General features: G+C 37.9%; 2 protein-coding genes across 2 annotated transcripts in view; one reads left to right on the top strand and one right to left on the bottom strand.

The window, feature by feature from the left end:
• LOC129431179 (ceramide kinase) overlaps positions 1-4198 on the top strand; it is a 15824-nt gene extending 11626 nt beyond the window's left edge. Inside the window, exons 11-13 of the mRNA XM_073875314.1 lie at positions 1084-1280; positions 1363-1697; positions 3502-4198. Of these exons, the coding sequence (XP_073731415.1) occupies positions 1084-1280; positions 1363-1697; positions 3502-3562 (593 nt within the window). The 3' untranslated portion in view covers positions 3563-4198. The remainder of the gene's footprint in view (positions 1-1083; positions 1281-1362; positions 1698-3501) is intronic.
• Positions 4199-7708: 3510 nt separating this feature from the next.
• On the bottom strand, positions 7709-20653 carry galnt6 (UDP-N-acetyl-alpha-D-galactosamine:polypeptide N-acetylgalactosaminyltransferase 6 (GalNAc-T6)). Its single transcript, XM_055188701.2, has 11 exons — positions 20442-20653; positions 18971-19475; positions 17940-18112; positions 13718-13867; positions 13070-13304; positions 12501-12618; positions 12181-12381; positions 10587-10718; positions 9984-10085; positions 9663-9821; positions 7709-8523 (listed from the first exon to the last, which is right to left on the bottom strand). Exons 2-11 carry the CDS (start codon positions 19447-19449, stop codon positions 8410-8412), a joined length of 1863 nt encoding a protein of 620 aa, XP_055044676.2. The 5' UTR covers positions 19450-19475; positions 20442-20653; the 3' UTR covers positions 7709-8409.
• Positions 20654-21382: the final 729 nt, after the last annotated feature.

Consider the following 21382-nt stretch of genomic DNA (forward strand, 5'->3'; position numbering starts at 1 on the left):
TCCAAAGAATCTGTCTGTTTTAATCTTGATTAATCCAAACAAGGTAACAGAGAGATAATAGTGAGGAAGAATTATTTGTGAAAAGTCATTATTTGTGATGCTCACTGAAATCATCTTAGATAATGTAAAGAACATTTTGTGAAATTATAACCTTAATATCTTTAATATATTGACTATTAAAGGGGTAGTTCACCCAGAAACGTCGTGCCAAACTCTTACCAGACCATCTTCGGAACACAGTTTAAGATGTTTTGCGTTTGGTCTGAGAGCTTTCTGACCCTCCATTGAAGATGTACGTGCCGTGTGCTGTCCATGTCCAGAGGGGTAAAAAAAAACCATCATCGAGGTGGTTCATGTGACATCGGTGGGTCAGTTGGAATGTTGAAGCATCGAAAGTGCATTTTGGTCTAAAAATAACAAAAATTACGACTTTATTCAGCATTGTCTTCTCTTTGCGTCTGTTGTGAAGTGCATGTGCGCAGTGACGCGGATAACGTGTTATCCTCAGACATGTTTGCGAAGTTTTTTTTCAAACTTACAGCGTGCGCCTCCCTCAGACTGTAAACGAAGCCTGGGCGCACAAAAAAAACCCAAACAGCTGGGGCGCACCAGATAACACATAAGCCATGTCATCCATCATCCACGTCACTGCACTTATTTTTGTTATTTTTGGACCAAAATGTATTTTCGATGCTTCAACACATTCTAACTAACCCACTGATGTCACATGGACTACTTTGATGATGTTTTTATTACCTTTCTGGACATGGACAGTGTACCGTGCATAGATTTTCACTGAAGGATCAACAGGCTCTTGGACTGAATGTGGGACGTCTTAAACTGTGTTCTGAAGATGAACGGAGGTCTTACGAGTTTGGAACGACATGAGGGTGAGTCATTAATAACATAATTTTCATTTTTGGGTGAATTATTCCTTTAAGTATTGAGTAAGGTCATGTCAAAGATCAAAGTCAAACTTTGATGCTCCTAATCCAAATTAGATAATAAAACTTTAGCCTAGATTTCACAGACAGGGTCACAGTATAATATCATCCTAACCTTCACCATTTCTCATCATCTTAGGTGAATGGGTCACTATTGAAGGCAGGTTCAAGTGTGTCTATCTCACCTGTATGTCAAGCTCATGCCCGCGGAGCCCGACGGGTCTCTCGCCCTCTGCTCACCTGGCCGATGGGACGGCGGATCTCATCCTGGTGCGACAAACGAACCCCCTGGGCTTCCTCACATACCTGCACCGGCACACAAACACACAAGATCAGGTAAATCCACGTGACACTCCCGCAGCTGTTCTTTGTGCTTTTGGAATAAACTCACGACTGACTGCTGAATCCATCATTTTAGTTTGACCTGCCCTTCGTCGAGGTACATCGCGTCAAGGCGGTTCGGTTTTCTCTACCACCTGGAGAAGAAGAAGAAGAAGAGGAGGAGGAAGAGGCGGAGAGAGAAATACAGACCTCAGATGAGAGCGTATTGGATGATCCCAACAAACTTGTGAACTCTCAGCACAAAAGTACCTCGCAGCAGTGTCTCACGGTCCAGAAGGAGAGAGGAGTTGTGAAAACCGGCAGGAAAAAGAAGAGAGGTTTTCTGTGTGGACCCTGCTGCACTAAACCTCCTTCAGTGTCTGTGTGGAACTGCGATGGAGAAATTCTACCTCACACCAAAATCTTATGCAGGTAAGAGGACCGATTAGAAATCCTTGTGCCCTTGGTTGAGATTCTTGCATACAATACTAATTTGGTGCATGTATCAGTAAAGCTGAAGAGTGTTTGTGGACGTGTATTTTATTGTAACATGCTGAAAATCATTGTGCCTGTATAAAACCTAAAAGTCTTTATTTTTATTCCACAATGTTCCCCATCTGCAGATAAACATGTATTTAGTATGCATAAAACAGATGATTGATTTTTTAAACTTGTTCAAATATATAATGCTTAGCATCGCTTACATAACTTCTTTCGTGAGAAAATCTCCCTGATGCTCTGTCTAAACTACAGCGATAGCGCTTGAGACTCCGCCCACCTGAGCAGCTCATTTGGATTTAAAGGGATACACACAAAAACGGTGCATTTTTGCTCAGACCCATAAAGTGCCTATTTTAACATGCCACAATAAATTACCTATATGGCATTTTGAGCTAAAACTTAACATATGTACTCTGGGGACATCAAAGATTTATTTAATATCTTAAAAACGTCTTGTGGAATGTCCACTTTAAGATTTTTAGTATTAAAAAAGATGTTATGCAAAAAAAAAAATATATATATATATATATATTACAATGTACTTCAGCCTCTCTAACTTTTTTTAATGATACCACAGTGCTTATACTCTAATTGGTTTAGTAAATGGTTTAAGTGAAAGTAGGTCTTTTCATGGTTTGGGCCAGAGTGGGGGTGCTTTTCAAGAGGTTAAGTGGTGGTATTATCCCCTTCTGACATCACAAGTGCAGCCAGATTTTAATAACCTACTTTTCACATGCTTGCAGAGAATTGTTTACCAGAACTAAGTTATTGGGTTGATCTTTTTCACATTTTATAGGTTGATAGGAGCACTGTGGACCCAATTATAGCACTTAAACATGAATAAAAGTCAGATTTTCATGATATGTCCCCTTTAATAATATTATCTCAGACTTTTGCATCTGAGCTCTTCAGTTATTTTTAATGTAGCTTTTAAGAAACAACACAAAATAAAGAAGCAAGCTGTTTGTCTGACTGACTTGATGCAAGATTGACAGGCTCACAACTCTTGACTAAATCCAGATAGTGTCTGGACAGTCGTTTATAGCTACGCCTTGTAGTATACAGGTAGGTTCTGTTTATTAACATTTGAATGGAAATTTGACACCCATGCTTGGGTCTCCATGTAAATTAGATTTCAAAATGATCCATTGCTTTATTTTGTGTGTAGAGCAACAATGACTGTTGGAGTCGTAGTGTTCCTTTATGGTTTATATGTACATTGTAAAACAGGCCTAAATCTGTCAAATAATTGCTTGCTTACTGTATGTAAAGAAAAAAGACATCCCTAATCTAGCTAGTGTTTTATCTTTGGCAAAAGTACACGCTGGCAAGCCCAAATTTAAACTACAGGATTACATGTACATTTATGCATTTGGCAGACGCTGCATCGCAAGATATACATTTTATCATTATGTGTGTTACTGAAAACCATTTGCGGTGCTATTGAAACACTTTAATCTTGCCCTTTAACAAGGTATTCAAACCAAAATAACTTCTCTGCACAATACAAGTGAATTTGCATAAGATAAAGATCTTTCAAGGGAATCCCGTGTTACGCCAGCACTCTTTATCAGAAATCTCACTTTATGTAATTGTATGCATTTAACATCCAGCTCTGATGATGTAAGCAGATATCAAGTGAGGGTTTAAAAAGAGTTTCAGAGCCAGAACTTTGCATCATGTCATTTAAATGTTAATAACATTAATAACACTTCTACTTTTTTCCACACTACAGAGTTCATGGCCAGCTTGTGCGTCTCTTTGCCAGGGGCATTGAAGAATCAGCAGGTGCTTAACAATGCCGTGAAGAATAGAGGAGCTACTGTACAAAGAGAGACGTGTTCAACGCAACGAATGATCTCATGAATAGTGGTTTATAAAAGAAAACAAATGTTAATACTATATGTGGCAGTGTGATGGGTAACATATTGTACATGTAAATGCAATAATGTCATGCAAGCTTATTTGCCAGAAGGTTATTTCAGCTGTTTGTATGTAACTTTATAATTGTTCATTTCAATTATTTAATATTTTTGCAGGGCAAAAAGTAGATGTACTGTATGCAATGTTTTAGTGCAATCTGGCGTAACTGTTTCTATTGCCTTTGCTTGTTTAGGCCCCTTTAAGATTCAGTTTATGTCCACCCAGCACAACTATTTTTTTTAGTTTTAGAGACTAGATTGTGCATTCAGCAGAGGAGCTACATTTTCTGGCAAATTCTGTACGTGTTTCAAACAGTATGATTGATGTATGGGACAGCTTTAAGGGAGGAGCTTCATTCCATTAACATTCTTAAAGATGTAGTGATTGACAGGAATGTGAACATACAGGGTGTCAATGGGTTTCGAGCTCATTTTTGTGAATGTGGTAACCCCATGCATGCATGACTGTGTAGTGTGTATTGGTCAAGTGTCATAAATATATAAACTATATATGTGGAACTGTCATCACTTGGTTATCGTTCAAAACACACTATTTATGCTAAAATACAGTACACTCTCAGAAAAAGGTACGAAATTTGTCACTGGGACGGTACCTTTTAAAACGTCCTAGTATCATTTTAGATACTTTATGTACCTTTGAAATACCAGTATGTACCTCTAATAATGTACCAATATAGGTACAAAAGTGAAAAGGTGCCACCCCAGTGACAGCTTTTCTATCTTCTTGTACCTTGTTTTCTGAGAATGAAGTTTCTACAAAAATCATCCCTCAGCTAAAGTGGCTAGAAATGCCATATTTGAAGAAAAAAATCTATTCTGAGTAAATCTATTCAGAAATATGACCTTTATCTTCTGAGAAAGTTTCCTAAACAGGTCTGTCATGGTGGCCCCTATGCCTTTAGGGCAAACGTTTGTTCTTAGACAACTACATGACAACCAAAGACAAATTATTTGTCTACAGTTATCAGAAGGGTTGCATTTCTTGATAATTGTGGTGGACAAATTCATGTTTGAAAAGTGTATTTCTGATAATAATGTCTTTGGATTAGGGCTTCAGATATCCATAGTTCCTAAAGTGAATAAAATAAATAAACAGTGAAATACAATAGTAGCTAGGTATTTATGTGGAGGCAAACAATTAAATTCATTTTTGTCCTAGTCCAATAACACTTGTTGAATGAGGTAATAAAGCCAGTAAGTTTAACTGAAGCATGAATAAAGTGAACCACATTAAATACAATTATATGCTATAAAAGAATCATTCATGTGAAAAGAGGAAGTGAAATGCTTATTTTACAAGTTTACTAAAACAGAAAGCAAGCTACACTTCCTCTTCATTTACACACAAACAGTATTGTGAGCAGTGCTGACTCAGCACCTTCATCTCACATACTCACACTTGTTGAAGTATGTATAAAGACTTATAAAGGGGCACGCACACCAAAAGCTTTTATGCTGGTGTATGTTTTTAATTGTTTCCAATGGAAGCACAGCGTCTTCAAAAAGACAGAGTAGCTGAAATCTCTTTCAACTCTCGACGCTCAGCACTGAGCGCAAAAAAACCCAGAGCGCCGGTTTTCAGCGCGGAAAAAACCTGCTAGCTGCTTGCTTATTTGAAAAACGCAGTGTTTTCATTGGAATCAATTGAAAACATGCGCCGGCCGCGCGCGTAAAAGCTTTGGTGTGTCCAGCCCCTAATAGATTGTGATTGGACGGCCGTGTGAGAGCTGACATTGACGAGCTGAGCTTTTCGTCCAAAGTTGAATATTTTTGTAACTTTCAGCGCTTTGTGCCGGCTTTCAGTGCGGAAAAAAACTGCCAGCAGCGGGCTTTTTGGAAAAACGCAGCGTTTCCATTGGAAACAATTAAAAAAATACGCTGGCCATTGGCGTAAAAGCTTTTGGTGTGCACGCTACCTAACCCTTTATGTGGCGCAGCCCTTTTTCAAGTGGGGGTGAAAAGGTAATGTACACCTTCACATTAATGGCATCTAAGCCTAATTTTGGTCTTGTTTTAGACACTTTAAAGTGTAAAACTATAAAAAAAACTATAAAACTAAAACTATAAAAACACTTTTACCAAAGTGTCTGGAGGATAAATATATTGAAATTTATTGTAATAAATAAAAATAATGCAATATAGTTTTTATTTTATACATACAATTATCACAAAAAAATAGGTTTGTGTTGGTTTGCTGCACACTCTTGTCACAAATTAATAAATTCCACTGCATTATTATTACTGCTAAAATGTTCTTTTCCATTTCCAGCGGTATATAGTTTGTCGTGATGGATTAACATTTACATGAAATATATTTAAGTAAACTCAGGTGTCCCGCATATTGTCTACAACTTTGTATAATGATCAAGCATGTAGCTTATCACCTTGTTTTAATTGGGGAAACTACATGAAAAATAAGATTAATTGTTTTCATTTAGGCCTATAAGATATACAGTATATATTTATAGACGTACTATACACACAGTAACCTAGCATAACAAATGTCTGGTTTTGTGGTATTTATGTTGTAATCTGGGGTGAAAGTATTGTTTATGTAGTAAATATACCAAAATGTCCAAGAACGGTCCCAATTTGTCACTGGAACATTACTCTTTAAAAAGCTCCTAATACACCATTAAGGTACAGTTATGTATTTAGTACTTATATGTAGGGATGCACGATATATCGGCCGACACAGCGTTATCGGCCGATAACTGCTTATTTTTGTTGAACCACTTCACTTGCTCATTGCTGGCCATGTGGAGTTTTGATTGGTGCTTTCTGTGACATAGCACGAAGATGACACGTGTTGCGGCTTAAGAAGAGTAGCGCAAAGACAAGATGTCCGCGGTCTGGGAGTTTTTCATTGTGAAAATAATATGAATATTTATCGGCCTATATATATATATATATATATATATATATATATATAATAGGTTATCGGCCATCGGCCCCCAAATATAAAGAGTTATCGGTATCGGCCAAAATTTTCATATCGGTGCATCCCTACTAATATGTGCCTCATACTAATATGAACTCTTTAGGTGCAAAGGTAGCCTATACTTTTTCAAAGGGTACCCCAGTGACAAATAAAGACAATTTATTGACATTTTCTTCTGACAGTACAAGACCTACTGATCATATACTGTAAAGTTATTAGTCATAGTTTCCAGCAAAATATAGCTCACATAAATTTAAATATATATAAATATATTAACATGAAGCGTTTGGTTCCAAAACGAGACCTTGTTTTATTGTGCTACTTAGCTGTATTTGTTTAGTTATGAAGGTTTAAATAAAAACAAACCAACTGCAGTTTGATTGATATTAATTGATAAAAAAACGAGATTTATCTAATCTAAAAAGAATTATCTCGTTTTGGAACCAAACTCTTCATATATAGTGTGTGAATTATGTATATTGGATAAGTGAAGTCTAATATTATTTATTAGTAGTTTAAAACGATCCTTGTAACACATGTTTAATTGGTTATCATATAGTTATCTGAAAAGATATAAAGGTTAAATAAAGCAGCCTTAACAGCCAATACACACACTGCACTCGAGTTTAAAATGTAAATCCTGCTCACAAAATAAGACCTAACATGCTGGTTAAAAAGCACTAACTCCCACGCAATTTCCAGGAACCACCTTAAGTATTCCAGTTCCAGGAACCACCTTAAATTTTCAATTTCCAGGAAGCACCTTCAGCTTTCAAGTTTCTTTTACAATCTTCATAAGGCGAACCATGTGTTTGCATGCCCCCTACTGGTGAATCTAAGTACCATCACTTCCTAAACCTGTTACAATTGTTAACTCTGTTAGAAAAAGTTAATTCAGTCAAGGTAACGTTTTGTTGTTTTTTTGGCTGTGGTCAATATCACTTTTAATGTAACAACTTTTCTTTTGGCTGAATATGTGGTGACCGAGGCTTTTGCAATGAAACCAAACACCAAAAATAATTTGTGAATACCAGCAATGAATAACAATCACACATCTAAACGTTCATAAATTATATTGAAATTTTCAAAATACTACAGACTTGCAAAAGTCGTGTATTTAAGTTTGATAAAGAACAATAAACTTAACATTTATAAACAGTTTTAGGTGAATTCATACAGCTTTAGAGTCACACTCCCAAAAAGACATCATCCCTCTGCAATCGCACATAAATGACATTATTTACATTACACATACTGATGGTTCAAGTTCCAAGAGACTAAAGAGGGACCAAAAAAACTGGTCCTGCATTTGAAAGGCAACCCCTTATTCCCTGCAGCAGGTGCAAATTATTCAATTCAGACAAAACCCACACAGCATTGGCAAGAATGGCCACTCAAGGGCCTTAACACGAACAAATGTCCACTTCTTTATAAATAAATAAAACCTACACCATTAAAAAAGCAGCAGGATTCATAATTAAACAGTCAATAAAATGTATAGCCATCAGTAAACACTGTTGCTGCTGAACTGTTCACTTTTCAACGCTTCAGTGGGTTTGATGTGCATGATCTGCATTTGCGTCCTGACCCAAGTACCATCGCAATGTCTTTTGGTAGCTTATGGATATATAATCTATCCAATACACTTCCAGTCAGGCTTACAATAGTCAGACTTATTTCAGCCCGAGCCGTGACTGCTGGCTCTCCCAATTGGGTCTTATGGGAGTGAACGTCCTTGCCTCTTGGTTGGAGTGCGAGTTCAATTGAAAGCCCAGTGCTGGTGAAGGTCTACTGGATTGCAAGGACTCATTACTATCTGATTGCCTTTAAGGTGGAGACACTTTCCAGAGCCGGGATTCTTTAATAGATGATCCTGAGAGAGAAGAAACAATAGGATGCAAAATGAATCATCTAAATAAACGGGTCAATCTTTGTTAAAAATAAAGAAATTGTTCATTGTGTATTAGCTAATGTTAAAGGGACACTCCACTTTTTTTTTTTTAAAGTGCTAATTTTCCAGCTCCCCTAGAGTTAAACATTTGATTTTTACTGATTTGGAATCCATTCAGCTGATCTCTGGGTCTGGCGGTACCATTTTAGCATAGCTTTGCATAATCCATTGAATCTGATTAGACCATTAGCATCGCACAAAAAAATAACCAAAGAGTTTTTATATTTTTCTGATATTACGCACTGCCTGAAAATAGTCCCCCACCATCGAAAGCAAATAAGGGGACTATTTTTGGGCAGTGCGTAATATCACTACATAGCCATGTTACATTAGCAAAGTCCTTGATTATTACGACAGAATGAGAGTACAGTTCCCAACCATATCGGCCCAGAAAATCACAACTCTTAATTTCCCGTCGGTCTTAGTACACGATGTAACTACAGAAGAGTCAAGTTTTAAATAGTAAAAATATCAAAACTCTTTGGTTATTTTTTTAGCGTGATGCTAATGGTCTAATCAGATTCAATGGATTATGCTAAGCTATGCTAAAAGTGCTAGCGCCAGACCCGGAGATCAGCCGAATAGATCCCAAAACAGCAAGAACCAAACGTTCAACTCCAGGGGAGCTGGAAAACGAGCATGCTTTCCAAAAAAGTGGAGTGTCCCTTTAAAGGGTACCCCGACTATAAACACATGCATGGTGTAATAGATTAACACTGCGATTGGCTATATGAATGTGAAATTAACATTAACATCTTTTACTCAGATGCCACCATCACAATACATGACATCCGAAAGATGCAAAAGGTTAACAAGTATTCATTCAGTAGACCGTAAAATGATGCAAAACAGAAGATGAGTTATAAATGCACACAGACAGTAGGTGGCGATGTGTGGTCTTGACACCTGCATGCCATTAAAAATACGGAACGTTTTAGCCGTTACAACATGACCCATATAGTAACATAAATGATGAATAATACAGAAAAATATTAAAGCACACAAGTCTTTATGTGGCGAAATGCCGAATATGACGCATACATAGTCAGAACACCACTTACTTCTGTAAACACCCACTCTTGTTCAGGAGCCTGGCTGGTGCCTTTGCCCTTTAATGTGCAGAGTTCAATCTTCACTTGCTCTGGGTAATGTGTCGCATGCAAACAGAGCTGCTTTCCTATGTTGTGCCGCAGCTCGTTGTGTGATGAATATTCAAAGTACTGAAAAAACAACAACAACATGCTTAAGGACTTCACATTCAAATCAATATTTATCTTACACTTTACTAGAAATACTCAAACCTCTTTTCCAGGTATTATGACATTTATATCGAACATGTTTGAATAATAGTGCTTTATTATGGCATAACACTGTTTCTGTACCTGATTACCACCCATGTTGTGACACGTGTACATAATCATAGCCTTTCCACCATTGTTATTTTCTCCAACATCCAGACATTGCTGTGATCCACTGTTCTTTAGCTAAACACAATAAAAAAATTGAAAATTAATGTTTGACTCCAGTCTGGATTAAAGGAAAACAGCACTGTTTTTCAATATTTTACTATGTTCTTACCGAATTAATACATAGCCATCTTTATTAAATGCGTGCACTTAATCTTTGTACAGCGCCTTGTGAATGTGTTAGCATTTAGCTTAGCCCCATTCATTCCTTAGGATCCAAACAGGGATGAATTTAGAAGCCACCAAACACTTTCATGTTTTCCCGATTTAAATGAGTAGTTACATGAGTAAATATGGTGGCACAAAATAAAACTTTTATTTGGAGCCATAGGAATGAATGGGGCTAGGCTAAATGCTAACACATTCACAAAGAGCTGTACAAAGATTAAAAGTGCACGCATTGAAAAAAGATAAGTATTAATTCATCTAAGTTGAGGTAAGAACATAATAAAATATTGAAAAACTGTGGTGTTTTCCTTTAAATGTATCATTTATTGCCTTGAAGAAAAAAATACTTACGGCTCCATACTTAATCGGGGTAAGATCAGGCACAAAAGCCTCTGGATAGATGGTGTTTAGGAACCAAGTAAAGTTCTTGCACTGTAACGTTTCTCTGAGTTTTAGACGGTCCGATATATCACCGTAGTTTTTCTATGCGACAATAAATAAAGCAAAATCACATAAGTGTTCACATGCTAGCAGATGCATGACCACAAATATTTAAAGGGACGGTTCAGACAAAAATTTAAATTTTGTCATCATTTATTCACCTTCAAGTTGTTCCAAACCCGTTCCATTTCTTTGTTCTGAATTTGGAAAATGTTTATAACCAAACAGGTCTGGGGCACCATTGACCTCCACAGTACCAGTTTTTCCTATTATTGTTGAAGTCAATGGTGCCCCAGATCTGCTTGGTTACAACCATTTTTCAAAATATCTTTATTTGTTTAGCAGAACAAAGAAATGTATATAACTTGAGTAAGGCTACATTTACACATCGCCGGGTATTTTGAGAAACGAATACTTTCCCGCCTCCGTTTTCAATAATAACATCGTGCACACAACATTGTTTTCAAAAAAACGTTCCATTTACATAAACCCGCATAAATACGCCGTCAAGCGGCATAATAACTATGCCAAACCTGTGGGAGGCAGTGTAGGAAGGGGAATACAGCCATGCAAGCCAATCAAAATCGTCAGAATCGACACCAACGAAGAACACGAGCGACTTCCTGTTCCTTTCATAACAGCAAACATGGGCTGAATTCCAAACCGCCCACTTCCATACTATATAGTATGCAAAGTAGCGCTTTTTACATACTATATAGTATGGAAGTATGCGGCCCGGGATTCAGCCAACATAAACCTGATTGATCAGTAGCCAAACAAACTGTAATGGCGCTCTCATGACGTTAAACATTTTCTGACGCAAAATGTGACGTTTAAGAACCTAAAACCCCGTTTCTCCCAGTTGACACGGCAACACATAACCGGGGAAATCAGAAATATCCACTTTGGCCGGAGGTTTTAGAAATAATCGTTTTCTGTAATAAAAACGCGGTTTTCGTGTAAATGACTGAGGCCAAACCGCAGGGAAGAATATGCGTTTTTCCTTCGTGTAAACGGGGTATAAATGACAAAAAAAAAGTATTTTTTGGGGTGAACTATCCCTTTAAAGCAGTGGTCACCAATCCTGGTCCTGGAGGGCCGGTGTCTCGGCAGAGTTTAGCTCCAACCCTAATCACACATACCTGAAGCCCCCTAATTAGCACCAACCCTCCAGGACCAGGACTGGTGACCACCGCTTTAAAGCAACACTATGTAGTTTTTTACCTTTTAATAATGTCTCTAAAATTATTTCAGTGATAGAACAACTTTTAACTGGACAAATTGTACTGTTGCTGCAACCTGAGCAGCCTCCTAGCTGCTACAAGCACACTCTGAAAGTGGCGGTGGAGGGTAGAGCACACAGCCCCGCCCCTCCTCCTGCCTGCAGAAGAGTGTCTGATACCAGGCAATGTTGCGCTTTTCAACCACATGGGGGAGCTGTAAGTCATTTTTACATGGAAACTGCATATTGTTGCTTTAATATGAAAGTGAAAGCATTTCTTACATCCTTGGCCATTTTAGCAGCATTTTGATTGCGTCGATAGTAAATCAGCTTGTAGTCGTCCATCCACACCTCAGCCAGACGCACTTGATTACGTGTAATGACCTCTGTACCTTTGGGGAAAGTGTGAGGACTCTTGGTGCGGAAGACGTGACCCACAACAGAACAAGGAATTATCTCCAACTGTCCACCGCACTGCCACACCTGACATAACATAACACAACACAAACATTGATATCATTTATAAAAGATAACTTGCATCATTATTTCATAACACAGTTACAGTTAAAATGCAGTAACGCAATCAAATTTGGAGAACTAACCCTAAAAGACATCTCGACATTTTCACCACCCCAAATCTCCATTTTGTCATCGTAGGTCCCAATTTTCTCAAAGTAGGCCTTGGATATAGAAAACAAGCCACCAGCAAAAGTTGGTGTTCTGATGGGGAGAAAAGAAATACAAGAACTGTCGGTCAAGCCCTACTGAATACTAACTATTGTTGGAAAATTTAACACGACAGGTGTTTTATACAGAGAACTGCAACCTTAAGTAGTCTTGAATAGATGTAACTGTAGATGTAACTAAATACATATTGAGAGCAACCGCAAATATAAAGGCTACCCGTGTTGAGTATCAAATGAACAACTAAGTAATTACATTTATGAAAATCAGTTTGACAGCTGGTCTGTCGTGCAATTACATTTTATGCATTTGGAAAAAAATGTACTTATTTAATTACAAGTGCATTCAAGTTATAGGCTACATTTGATTAGTATGCATGTCCTTTGTGGTGCCAATGCATTGCTGTATCGCATGTTTAAATACAGCTGTAAAAACGTATACACCCCAGTGTTTACAGTGTTATAATTGAGAGTAAACACAAACTCACTTTACAGGATACGTCTCATCCTTGCGTTTAGCATTTTCATAGGCTGGAATTGATTCCCAGCCGAACGTGAGACTCCAGTCGAAGTTGCCTCTGTTGTGGGCACGGGCAGTCGGCACGGGTTTGTGAAACTGGAAGCTGTTTAAATCGATGGTCGTGATTTCGGGGCTCACCACCGCAGTGGGTTCCTCCACAATACGAGCCAGGAGTGGCTCAAGCCAACCGTGGAAGCACTCGCCTTTAAATGACAAAACAAATGAGAAAACAAAATAGCTGGAGGGTTTTGTAAATTTACTCCTTACTTAAGCAAATAAGCCGGGATGAAGCATCTCATATTTCAACTCTTTTACTGAAGGTAAAATGAGAAATATTTCATATGAGGTGTTGTGTCATGAACCTTCGATATTACTCAATATTTCCAACAAAGGTTTTACGTGAACGAGATAAGCATCAAAGACTAGCTCTTTGTCATGCTGCATAACTTTGCAAACGTCGTGGGAGGAGCACCCGAACAGCAGGTTCCTTCCACACGTTCACCCGTCCATTCCAAAAGTGTAACAAGATTGGCAGCATTTAATTATGTTCAAACAGAAACCGGTACACCTCGTGAGATGACAAAGTGACATAAGGAGCAATAATGTGTATACGTACAATGGGCATCCAGGAAGGTAAGGATATCTCCCTGAGCTTTGCTTGCCCCCAGAAGTCTGGCCGTGATCAGTCCCTTCCTCTCAGGCTGACGCACAACCTTCACGATCTTCAGCGACTTCACATACTCATCCAGTTTACTCTGTAGGTGGTCTGCAAAAATGCAGAAGTTAGAAAAGACGTAATGGAGATAAAATCTCTGATGCTTTTTCCATTTAAAGAGATCAAAGTTTTGGATGGGCTGATACGTATATGAATTCACATATGAGCCTTTCACAGGAGAATAACGGTTTATATATCTTTTAAATATCTATCTCTATACATATATAGAGATAGATATATAGAGAGATAGATATATAGAGATATAGGGCTGTCACAATAATGAAATTTGGCTGAAAGTTAATTGCCAATCACCAAATTGTGGTGATTAATTGCTTGTTTTAGGGATTATGGCAATTAATTGTCTATTTTATTGCTTTGACATTTAATTCTTATATTGTTTTGTTTATGAAATAATTTTCACATATTGTTGTGATTATTAAAATTAAATATTTTGCTAGGTTTACCTGGCAGTAAATATTAATACACATAACACATATTTAAAAGTAATCTGATACTGTCTCGTTTATACAGGCGCTCCCCCTTGTGTTTTTTTAGAGAGATGTGCAATCATTGCGATGATCTGAAATCATCACGATTAGGTCAAACAATCGCGATGAGACAAATATTTAAAGGTGCAGTATGTAAAATTTAGCAGCATCTAGTGGTGAGGTTGCGAATTGCAACCAACGGCTCAGCTCACCCCTCGATTTTGAAACGCATAGAGAAGCCGCCACCGGAAAAACATATCGGAGACATTTTTGTGGTGGCACAAAATGGCGACTGTCACATAAGGGGACCCTCGTGCATGTAGATAAAAACATCTCATTCTTAAGTAATAAAAACATAACGATTCATTATAAAAAGGTCTTTATACACCCATAATAACGTAGTTTTGTATATTATATTGCATTTCTGTCAAGAGATCCTTCTTAAAATTACACACTGCACCTTTAATCATTGTGACAGCCCTAATAGAGATATATAGATATATAGAGATATAGAGATAGATAGAGATATAGATAGAGATATAGAGAGATATAGATACAGTATAGAGATATAGATACATAGATATAGATATAGAAATATAGATGTGACAATTTAATTCATAATTTGAATTGCTTAGAGAGTGTATTTATTAGCAGTATATTATATCCGTTTATATTTTCCTAAACTCCTGATGATCGAGTCTAGACTAGAAAAGTCTAGAAAAATATCAGTCTATCATGTTTTCGGTTTTAGATAATGGAAATACATAAATGACAAAAATGGACAAATGTTAGGGAGACTACTTAATAATACCCAACAAATGGAGAAGGCACTTAAAATAAACAAAAAATATTTATTTTATTTTAATGTTCGTTTGCGCATTTATGAGGATGAAACGGCGTTATGGATGTGACAATTCTGAAAGCTGCACTTACCAAACTATGGAAAAGTTTTAAAACAAGCAGACACCTCGCGTTGGTATTTAAAGGTGCAGTGTGTAGACTTCAGCGGTATCTAGTGGTGAGGTTGCGAATTTGAACTAACGCCTTAGTCCACTGCTCGCCCCTCCCTTTCGAAACACTGATGCAGCGTCCGAAACTGCCTAGTTCCATACTATACAGTAAGCAAAAAGCAGTAGGTGAGGCGAGTAGTATGTCCGAATACATATAATAGTATTCCAAAAACAGTGTGCGAAAAGTACCCGGATAACATACTACTTCCGATTTTAGATTTTGAAGTGTGCATATGACATCACAGACACTTTACTATCTCATGATGCCCCAGAACAGGAGTTATCCAACGAAGAAGAGGTGTTGTCGGCGATGCGTAATGACGACATATGTCACGTGATGTATCAACATGGCGGATGTAGTATGTCTGAATCGCATTTATACCACCATTATTCATACTATACAGTACCTATTGTTTTAACGGTCAGTAAGTAAGTACTTAATTATCTTATTTAGTACATACTGTACAGTATGCTGTTCAGACGCAGGCATAGAAGCTACAGTAGCCGTCACAGGACAAACGCATTTTCATCTGTTACAACATAGTAATGCGCTCTGTAGAGCAGTTTGTCTGTTTAGGGCGTGTGTGATAAAAACGGCTGATTAAAAGATAACACAAACATAATATTATGCAAGATCTTTATACACCACTGAAAACATGATTATGTATTGGATTACTGTCATTAGATCCTCCTAAAACATTACACATTGTACCTTTAAGCCACTTAATATTGATATCGGAGATATCAGTACGATTGAAAACTTTTGGTAAAAATGTACATTTTCATGGTAATGATGACATTTGCATGAAATTGCTGTCAAATTGCTGACATTTGCTCAGTTGCTGTCAAAAATGTCTCGACTCAACTGTAACTTAAAGACATCCACTCGACGTGACACATTTCTGTATCCAAAAATAAACAGACCTTCAGAGCAGTGACGAAACATTTCCTGTGGTAAGGGAGTTCTTCAAGCGAACAGACACGTTTCCTTTATCTCTGCATTATCATTAGCACAACGGAGCATTATCTGCAATTCCTTTTGGTGATTTAAAGAACACATATTTTTAGAAACCTCTGATTAATCTCTCTTCAATACCTCACAAGCTTTTCTGTTGACTGGAAAATAAACAGTGATCTGATAAGTGACACTATAGAATCAGATGCGATTTTACAGTAGATGTCTAGGCTCAAGCACCACCTTAAAACATGTCAATCATTTCTTGCCTTAAAGGGGACATGTCACAAGACTTTTTAATATGTCAACTAAATCTTTGGTGTCCCCAAAGTACATATATGTCACGTTTTAGCCCAAAATACCATATAGATAATTATTTTAGCATGTTAAAATTGCCACTTTGTAGGTGTGAGCAACTTTGCCGTTTTGGGAGTGTCCTTTAAAATGCAAATGAGCTGATGAAATGCAAACACTTATCACAATGATGATGGTTTGTTGACATTAAAACTCAATTGTGCTGTCAAATATTTTTTCTTTCTGCAATAAGTGGCAGTCCGTGGTTGAAGAGTGCAGATTAAGGGTAGTATTATTATTATTATTATAATAAGATCCCCTTATGACATCACAATGGGAGCCAAATTTCACCTATTTTTTCACATGCTTGCAGAGAATGGTTACCAAAACTAAGTTACTGGGTTGATCTTTTTCACATTTTCTAGGTTGATACAAGCACTGGGGACCCAATTATAGCACTTAAACATGAAAAGTCGGATTTTCATGATATGGCCCCTTTAAGAGCAATGGACAGCGAGTTCAAATCTTGCTTGTAAATTTGAAATTAATTAGGTTCACGTTTGTTTACCAGTTTAAAGTATCAGTAAATTCGCTACAACAGAACATATTAAAGACAGCATGCACCTGTAAATTCCGTTTGAGTACATGGATTAACATCGTTTATACCACGGGGCTGTTGAATGCTTTATTCTGATTGGTCGAGAAATGTCCAACGGGTATGCATTATTTTTCAATAAACGCACACCTAAACTGTCAAATGTCTCAAAATAAAATTATCTGGATTTTTTTAAGAAAATGGACTACTCCTTTAAGGGTGAATCTTTACACAAGAACAGTAAAATTGTCAGGATTAGTACATGTTGGAAACATTTGACGTTTTCTTAAAAAATGCGAAGGAATATGCAGGATATTTATGCAATTTTATGCTATGAAATTGCGGGAACTTGCCAAAATTGAGGGAACTTGCCAAAATTGCCAAAATTGCGGGAACTTGCCAAAATTGCGGGAACTTGCCAAAATTGCGGGAACTTGCCAAAATTGCGGGAACTTGCCAAAATTGCGGGAACTTGCCAAAATTGCGGGAACTTGCCAAAATTGCGGGAACTTGCCAAAATTGCGGGAACTTGCCAAAACGGTTTGCAACTTTTGATTGATGTTCACGTCGCATAATCACGTCACTTCCTAACATTCCCATGACAAAAATTTTAAAATAATGGTACCTGCAGTGTAACTACGACCTTGGGTGTGGATTATTTTTGAAATATTCAACGACCCATCGTCAATTATTCCTTACATAGTATTATACAACTACAGGATACATTCCATTTTAAATGGTAGTTAATTTTTACAGAAGCAGCTGGTAAAGCTGTGCCCACCTGCTGTGCTGGCATCATCCACCATTATGATTTCTTTAAGGAAAACCGCCGGCGAGGTGTGCAGCACGCTGTACACGGTACGTAGAAGTGTCGACCATGCTTCATTGTGGAAAACGATGATCACGCTTGTGGTGGGAAGCTGAGGACACCGGCGAAACTTTCGCTCGACACACCTGAAGCAAGCAGAAATTATATTAGAAAGAAACTTAATATCACCCAGCAACCTTAAGCCTATGTGCTGGATAAAAACACATTATAAAAAAGTAAAACACAATTATAGCATTAGTTAGTAGTATAAAATGTTGCATGTCTCAAAGGGATAGTTCACCCAAAAATGAAAATTTAGTAATAACTTACTCATATTCATGTTGTTTTAAATTTGTATACATTTCTGAACACAAAAGTTTTATGAGGAATGTTTGTAATAACCAGGCAGTTTTGGAGCACCATTGACTTCCATAGTAAAAAAAGAAAATACTATAGAAGCCAATGGTGCTCCAAAATGGTTACAAACATTGTTCAAAATATCTTCCATTGTGTTCAGCAGAACAAAAAAAATGTGTACAGGTTGGAACAACTTAAGGGTGAGTAAATGAGAGTTTTGGGTAAACTATCCATTTAAACAAGTTGCTGGTTGCCTGATACTCAACAAAGACTATAAACATGATAAGATATAATTTGAAAAATAAAGCCTCCGCCTAGTTTAAAGAGCGGTGTGAATGCAACAGGTGAAGGTCAGATTAAAAAAGCCGTAGAGCATTAAAGACTCTAATCTACAATGAGTGTGTTTGGGCAGCATTTACTGTACGTGGCCTCAGTCCCAACACTGATATCAATGGTACAGTCCACACCTTAAGTTTCTGTGCCAAAGATCAAAGTTAATTATGGGCGTATAAAAGCAAGCAAACATTATAAAGCACGTCATAGCTTCTATCCATTAAATTTTTACATATGAGGAAGGGCACTATTGACGTTGAATTGAAAGTATTGTTGCTTCTCGTGGTGGTGGCTAACAATGTAGCCATTCTTACTCGGGGGGACGGGTGTCATCACCGAGACTGCGGTGCAAGGAGATCCGGTCACTAGCAAACTGGTTAAAGCAGTGCCTGGTCATGCCCTCCTCTTTTTCCTTCTCCTCTTCCGGAGACATGCTGGCCTTCTGGAAGGCCGCGCCGTCAGCTCCAGGAGCCTGAGGGTCCTGGGGTGGTCTCTCTATCCAAGGTTTAAGGTCCCCTTGAGTGTAGAAGCCCGGAGGACATTGTTTGTCAGGGGTGGGCTCAATCTCAACCGGCGGGGGCTGCGGAGCTCCGATCTGGAAACCGAAGTTGTTGACCGCCCCGCGGACCATCTCGAACACTCTTTCTTTTTTGTCAGAGAGATCTCGCAGCCAGGGGTCCTGTAGGGAACTGCTGCCGACGTCTCTCTGGAGAACCACGAGGACCACCATAAAAAGCGTGCCACCCAAAATGGCAAGCTTGAGAGGGGAGATACGCCGCCTTATGAGACGCATTCTGCCGGACGGATGGAAACGAACTCCTGTGAAATGAAAGATTTACAAGTTAGATTAAATAATAATGAATGTGACGGTATAAAAGGAAAAGTTGTAATTTAACAGGGAAAGTCTTACATGGAGCACAGTAACAGAGCAAACAAACACACACCTTACTGCACCTTATCCTTCTTGATCCACGTGGCACAGGTTACTCAAACACTTCAACTTATTTTAATGGAGACATTTAAAGCTTTGCATAAGTACACTTCAAGTGACACGTCAACTTTGATCCATTTCACAGAACATCACCCACAACTCACAACAAGTCTGTTAATATCAATACAATACTATTCTGTATTGTGAAACCATATCACAATGGTTTTAAATGAATCACACTCTGATGCTTCACAGTACCCATGGCACCAGTCTATTAAAAACATCTACATCACAAATCCCAAGACAGCCGATGGCCAACACAGACAAACAACTTCTGTTTTTTCCGCATGGGTGTCTCGATACTTTCCCAATCACTCAACCCCAAACCGGTTTTTCTACATAAATACGAAATAAATAGTCTACATACTTATATGCTTCAATTGACATTTGTGACGTAACATTTAGGATGCATCACACTAAACGTAAACGTCAAGCACTTCCTCAAAGAAAAACACTGAATGCCACGCAACATGACAGATGTAATGAAACTTATTTGAATAGATAGAAAAAGGAAGTGCGCTATGAATAGAGCGTATAGTTTACATTAACATACACTATACATACATACTTTAGCAACACAATGTCGATCAAAAATAATAAGACTAACACGACCAACTACTTTCCGTGTCTTTGAACGCAATATTTGATATTAACAAGAAGATGAAATCTACTCAAATCATTGAGAGGTTGAAACACCCTGAGGTGGATCTCGATGACAACCGACGTGATGTGCTGACCAAGCAAACGAGTCGAAATGAATAAAACACTCATTTGATAAAATCTTTAAAGTTTACCTGTATAAAGATTAGTCAATCACGTGCTGCTTCCTGAGGTCAGATAATATTGATAATAGTAGCGTTGCTTCGTCTATCACGAGAGGGTTTGTTCGGCTGTTGAGTTTCGGCTGTTACTCTTGAGTTTTTTTAGGTGTTTGATTAGAACCGTGCGCGCGATGCGTTCACGCGACCAGTCGCGCTAGCCTCCCGGCTTCCCTTTGAACGCAACAGGTGCCATTCGTTCAATGATTGAGAGTCCGCAGGGTCCTAAAGCCTGACGAAACGAAGCGTGCAAGATGCTCAATTCAAGAGAGTAACCCTTTTGACCTCCAAATACCCACAAAGATACTTCAAGCACTCACAATGTATACCCAATAAAATATTCTTGAGTTTTGCATAACAAATAAAAATCTTCAGTTTATTTTAATACGTGTTTGTCTTTTTTAAACGCATTATTTTAAATAATCTTAATTCCACCTTGGAAGTTTGTTGAGGGCCACTAGTGTGCCCGAGTCCCCGAACTAAATTTTCACCATTTTTTTCCACTCAAAGTACAGTTAAACATATTTTTTCCAGTTTAAAGCCGTTTCAGTTTTGGTTTGTGCGCTTTTATGTGTGTTTTATACTGCAAGGCGTTGATTACTTAATTAAAGCAAAGGAAAAGATATAGTAAGTTAACAAACTACACCTCAACTTATATCAATTATTAACAAGGATGCAATTAAATTCAATGCCTCTTGCGTCCCGTCCGTGTAACCGAATACAGATTTATTCAGACATTTGAGAAAGGATGGCTAAGAGGAAATGGGGTCGGTAGTTTTGTAGGACAGAATCGTGATTACCAACTATCGACTGACATGATGAGACTAGACTCTGGATACTTGAAGAAAAGACACGCTGAGCACGAACAAAGAGTAGGGCCCATTAACACAACAATCACTAAAAGACACTCACGGCTA

Source organism: Misgurnus anguillicaudatus, chromosome 13, assembly GCF_027580225.2.
Source record: "Misgurnus anguillicaudatus chromosome 13, ASM2758022v2, whole genome shotgun sequence".
In the NCBI taxonomy this organism is placed as follows: domain Eukaryota; kingdom Metazoa; phylum Chordata; class Actinopteri; order Cypriniformes; family Cobitidae; genus Misgurnus; species Misgurnus anguillicaudatus.